The 6076-nt window shown below is 36.6% G+C and overlaps 1 protein-coding gene across 1 annotated transcript; it reads left to right on the top strand.

Annotated features, from left to right (window-relative positions):
- The first annotated feature begins 679 nt into the window (after positions 1 to 679).
- LOC107816952 (F-box protein At5g03100-like) lies at positions 680 to 3634 on the top strand. The gene is made up of 3 exons (XM_016642701.2): positions 680 to 1710; positions 2169 to 2339; positions 3166 to 3634. The coding sequence occupies exons 1-3, from the start codon at positions 682 to 684 to the stop codon at positions 3466 to 3468; spliced, it is 1503 nt and encodes a 500-aa protein (XP_016498187.2). The 5' UTR covers positions 680 to 681; the 3' UTR covers positions 3469 to 3634.
- Positions 3635 to 6076: the final 2442 nt, after the last annotated feature.

Below are 6076 nucleotides of genomic sequence, written 5' to 3'. Positions count from 1 at the left end.
TAATGGAGGCTATCGACTTCTTGCTAACAATTCTCCTACTACAATGGAGGATAGAATTCGCAAGCGAACTAGACAGAGAAGAGTATCGGAAATTTTAATGGGATGTGGGAAGAGAATGAGATGTATCAAAGTAGAGAGAGAAAGAAAATATTGTAACTGATTAGCGTATTTAGTAGCTTAAGGCTAGGAGTTAACCAAAATTAAATATACCTTACATCTTTCTCGTATTTCCTATATCTCTTATATTGCTGTTACTTTGTTTTTTATGGCATTTATGTTATGTTATGGTTTTTATGGTATTTTATGTTGTTTTATTATGAGTATATTGATAGTACTAATATAGTGTCTCTTGTTACCTCTTCGAGCCGAGGGTCTCCTGGAAACAGCCTCTCTGCCCCTTGGGGCAGAGGTAAGGTCTGCGTACATATTACCCTCCCCAGACCCCACTTGTGGGATTACACTGGGTTGTTGTTGTTGTTGTTGTTATAAACCTTAAAAGGTATCGATGGAATATATTTTTTTTAAATAATTTTTATTTAAAATAAATAAGGTGTTAACTTTTGCTATAGGAGGTAAAAATTGTTTTGTATAACATTTAGGGCCCAAAAGCCCAATAACAAATTCTAAGCCCAATTTCTGACTCCACTTACCCAAACCCGAAATTGCCCTCCGGAATACAAAATGCACAAAATCGGCGACGCTCGTAGTCATTGCTCATCAAACTCCATGGAAATGCAGAGTAAAATCATGGCGAGAGGAGATCCAGACCGACTCAGTCATTTACCCGACACAGTTCTACGTCACATCCTCTCTATGTTGCCGGAGGGAAAAGAAGTTGTGAGAACCAGCGTATTATCTCGGCGATGGCGGTTTCTTTGGAAGTCCGTTGCAGTGTCGCTCAATTTCGGCGTCCCCAATAATCCCTCTAATGAAATAACCAAAAAGGAACTTCTCACTTTTGTAGCTTCCACCAGTAGAGAGCTTCACTATTGGAGGTCTTACGGGAAAATCAAAGCATTTAGGGTTTTTCCTTTTAGATATAAATATTATATTGTTAAAGATGTGGATTTTTGGGTACATTTTGCAAATAAGGTTGCTAATGTTGAAGAGTTTACACTTAAATTTGTGTGTGTCAGTTTTCCAGATTTCGCATATAAGTTTCCTCAGTTTGCGTTTAGGAATTCGACGTTAAGGAATTTGGTATTAGACAACTGCCAGCTAAACCCTTCTGGTAGTGTGAACTGGAGTAGTCTCGTTTATCTTTCAATCGGGCACCTGAAATTGACGGATAATATGTTGGAGAAGATATTGTCGGGTTGCCCTAACTTGGAGAGCTTGGAACTGGATAGTGTTTTGGGCATTAGTCGTTTGGAAATCAGTTCTGTGAAGCTGAGAAAATTGATCATATTAAATGATGAAAATGATGAAAATGATCGTTGTAACAAATGGCATGAAGAAGATACCAATTCGCTCGAAATAATTGCCCCGTATATTCAAAATTTGGTACTTTCGGGGTTCTTCTACGATGAGATACGCTTGCACGAGAGCAATGTGGCTTCACTTGTCACTGCAGTCCTTCATTTTAATGTTGATTTTATTGAATTTGAAGATGAAAAAGAGAAATTGGAGAAGGAGTGTAGATATTTGAAGGAACTTCTTCTCAGTGTTGCCCATGTCAAGAATCTTGAATTAGGTCCCTTGTGCATCGAGGTTCATTCATACTCTTGACTCTTTGATTATCCAAAATTCATTTTGCGACTTTTTATTTGCTATTAATTTATCAGTTTAGCAACATTAACAGTTCCACTACGTAGGATAATGTGATAGCTAAGTTTGTAACTACTGAAGAATAACATTCTCATCGCCAATTTAGTTGGACAGTGGCTATTTAACATATTTTTTAATGATGCTGTGAGAATAAAGAATCTGCAATGGACGATTGATTTACGGTGATCATACTCTTAAGTCATGTGAATCGGTTTTTCTAAGTGATTAATGATCACGTTAGATTTCCAACGAACCTTGAACACTTTGATGTGGCTTGTGACAAAACACTGTCGTATAATCCAAGCTGTTTTTACAAATTATTCAACTATTTGCATGTCATTTATTAGGTGTGTCGCATTTCCTTGTTTGACATATTCTGGTTTATGTATTTGGTTCGTAAGTGCTTTCCCATACTGGAGTTGAGAGGTTGGCAATTTCCACCATCAAGCTGCAAATTCTTAAAGCTTAATGCAGCCTTAAAACACTTGGACTTCGCTGGAATTTACAGCCTTCTGCAGAGTTCATCGGATCTTGAGACATTGATCATTGACTGGAAAAATCACAAACCATTAGTAAGTTCCATTTAGACCTCTATTCTTGTTACTTCATTTTTGTCAAGCAACTATTAGTCGTAGAAGAAGGCGATATATATCAATATATTTCTTAAGTACTTATGAGAAAAAAGTCACTGAATTTTTGGTATAAAAAATTTGAACCACCTTGGTGGTATATTTCATAAATAATAATAAAAGGTTACAAAGAGGGGGGACTTGAATGCCTTAACTTAAAAAAAAATGTAAGAATTGAACCGGTTCAATCCTCAAGTAAAGACAAGATTGAGGATTCTCCTACTGTGACAAAACTGTAGGAGATAAGCCTCTAATGTGTAAGTAAAAATAGTGTTCCTGTATTGGAGGACTTTCCAATCTGCGACAATAATTGTATTTGAAAGTTTTAATGCTACTTTGCAGGGAGTTCAGGATCTGCTTTTTAGTCTAAAAAGTTGATCATTTCTCTTTGCTAAATCTGCTCTCAAGTTATTTTCCTCAAGGAAATAGCTCAGTTTGAGCTGCTTTGGCAGAAACTTCATCTTATTACTATCAGCTTCTGACTCATCCAGTTCTACAGTCAACTTTGTTGTAGTTGTAGATAAAGATGTTTAACAAGGGGTGGTAGTACTCACCTTCACACGAGGAGACGAAGCATCAGCTTCAATGAAGCTTTCAAACATTCTATTTGTTTTTTGCATGTAGCACTTTGTAACATTTACTCAGCACTTGACATGCTCCTTAAATCTGAAAATTCATCTCCTTTTTAATTTTATCCACAATTAACTTCTTGACTTTCAACTTCCATCTTCGGAGAATAACTGGTTAACATAGCGGATTTTTCCTGCAGGACCGGCTGTTGAGTTACACAAATGAGGGTGAACAGGTCAGGAGGTTTGAGACACATTATGTTAACTGCTCATTGCCACATCTGAAGACCATCAAGTTCAGTAACTTTCTTGGATCATTAAGTGGAATTAAATTTGTACTTCTATTGGTAAAATATCTGCTCAAAAATGCAACAGTGCTAGAAAAGTTGGTCATTGCTGCTGGATTCATAGGGAATGATGTGTCTCGGGATAAAATGGAACAGAAGTTCCTGAGCTTTCCAAGATCCTCTCCGCACGCTTCAATTGTCTTTTCTCATCCATAATTTTTTGTCTTCTCTGGTTTGTATTGATTGCAACATACTCAACAAATGTTAGTTTTATGTTTCAAACTGCTCTGCAGGTGATAGACAAGTTTAGGATTGTACTCGGCAGTGGAGTTTTTAATAGTTCTTCATGATATGATCATCATGCAAGAGATGTTGCTCGAAATGCTTTGTGATTTCTATTCATATTGTTGAATCCTGAATATGATACAATTGGTTACCCCAATGGATATGGTGGGACGGATGGGATCCTTCCACCTTTAACTGGAGTTCTCGAGATGGAACCTTTCTCCCTTTGATGGGCGCTATGCAATGTTAACCGGAATTAGTTGGATCAGTAGGTTCTAGATACTAGATAGTTAAACTAAAAAATAGAAGACACAATTGGCTAGCATAAAACAGTTTCTATTATTCTGTAAAATCTTACATGCAAGTATGTAAATTTTTCTGTAAATACACAATTGTAAGAAGTTAACTGTAAGTAAGAAGATAATTTTTGAAAGAGGCTACATATGGAACCATCAATTTTCTTTTGAAAGAGGCTACACAATTTTTCTGTATATTGAACACCCTTAACACCCTTGTTGACAGGGGCGGATGCAAAGCAAAGGGTACGGGTTCCCGTGAACCCAGTAATTTTTATATAAAATATGTATTTATACTAAAAAATTCACTAAAAGTATAGGAATATTTAGTTTGGAACCCGGTACGTTGGTCCGGTCTTAATGTAGATTTACTTGAAATTGTTATAGGAACCCATAAGCTTAAAATTCTGGATTCGCCTCTGCTTGTTGATTCAAGCTATCCACTATAGCTTTAGAGTAATGTAGTTACATAAAAACATTTTGGCACTTGTTACCATTAAAAAAAAAAAAAAAAAAAAGGTTTGGCGCTAATATCTCAAAGTGTATGGGCAACGAGTTGTTTCATTTATCTAGTTGATATGAGTGGTGGATCATATGTCGCCCATGTGTATTTTGCCCTGCTCGCCTGGTAACATAGTGTTCTCATGCATCAGCTATATACTGTTACAAATCGCTATCGACTTTCTCCTTAATGTTTCTACTTATTCATTTATTCTCTTTTAAGTGTGCCATGTCAAGAACAATTTTGACTTTGTCCGGTTACTAGCAAAGGCAGGTGCTGCCTGAAGGTCATTTCTTTTACCAAGCAATATATAATCTGGATCCTTTCTTGTGAAGTATTACCGGGGCGACCAATTTCGTGGCCTAAAACCAAGCTTTATGAGGGGCATTAACTTTTTTATTAATAAAAAATATTTTATTTTTATTTGAAATCTATTTTTCTAACTTTTTTTTAGATGCAAAGTTAATATTATTTTTTTTATAATCAATTTCTCCTATTACGTACGCATAGGGGCGGACCCAAGTGGTGAGAAGTGGGTTCAACTGAACCCGCTTCGTCAAAAAATAATACTGTGTATATGTATAAATTATGGCTAAAACAAGGTAAATTTTGTATAGAAATTATTTTTGAACCCGCTTATACGACTTATACCGCTTATGTTAGTTATGGACTTCTCTGACTCAACCCGCTTGCACAAAATTCTGGGTCCGCCACTGCGTACGAACGAGGTGACGAGAGTCCGTACGTAGCTACTATTGTGCTTAAGTCCGAGTAGTCTAGGACCCAAAAGCATGCTATATCTGAACTATTTGTAATCTATTTCACAACTTAAATTGCTTAAATCAAATTGAATTAGTAAATGAATTTCTAAAACGATTAAACTATATTTTCTTAAATCGTTAGAAGGTAATTGGATTTTCTTTGGGTAAATATTCACTGATAAATTCTTAATTGGCTGTTGGAATGTGTGTATCTATGTGTGCCCACGTCGCATGTATGATTCGCGAGCGGGGTGCTTGTTTATTTATGTTGACCGTGTCACATGTATGATTCGCGAGCAGGATAATAGATGCATCTATGGTTCGCGCCGTTCAACCCTCGGCAGTGCATATTTTACATTTATGTTGGATCGGGCCATCGACCTCGGCATGATATGTGCATGCTTCTATTGCTTGCCTGAGATTTATAGATGTTGATAATTGTCTTTCCTGGCCTGAGAGAAATTGATAAAGAAAATGAAAAATAAATCTTTGGAAATCTATTATTATTTGAGAAGTTGTTTACCGGTTTTCAGGCTTTATGAGTTTGTAATTGCTTTGTAAAATCCATGATTTCCTCACATTTTCACTATATTATCATTGGACTACTAGTAAGTGTCGAAGTCGACCTCTCGTCTCTACTTCTTCGAGATTAGACGGGATACTCATTGGGTACACGTTGTTTTCGTACTCATACTACACTTGCTGTGCATTTTTGTTGCACAGGTTTATGTGTGGCTAGTGGCTTAGTGGCATAGTGGCATGGTTGGTATGGATACTTAGGTGAGCTACATTATCGAGACGCCCCGCAGTCAGCAGAGTTTCCTTCAGAGTATTGCATTGTATTTTTATTTCTGTCCACTTGTATTTCGGACAGTCACTGTATTTTATTTCATTCACTAGTAAATGCTCATGCACTTGTGACACCGGGTTCGGGGATGTCTATGGGTTTATTCAGAAATTTAAAATTGTTAAATATTTCA

The sequence above is a fragment of the Nicotiana tabacum genome, chromosome 5 (genome assembly GCF_000715075.1).
Source record: "Nicotiana tabacum cultivar K326 chromosome 5, ASM71507v2, whole genome shotgun sequence".
NCBI classification, from domain to species: Eukaryota; Viridiplantae; Streptophyta; class Magnoliopsida; order Solanales; family Solanaceae; genus Nicotiana; species Nicotiana tabacum.
Note: the sequence above shows the minus strand (reverse complement) of the source record. Positions and strands in the feature narration are given on the sequence as shown.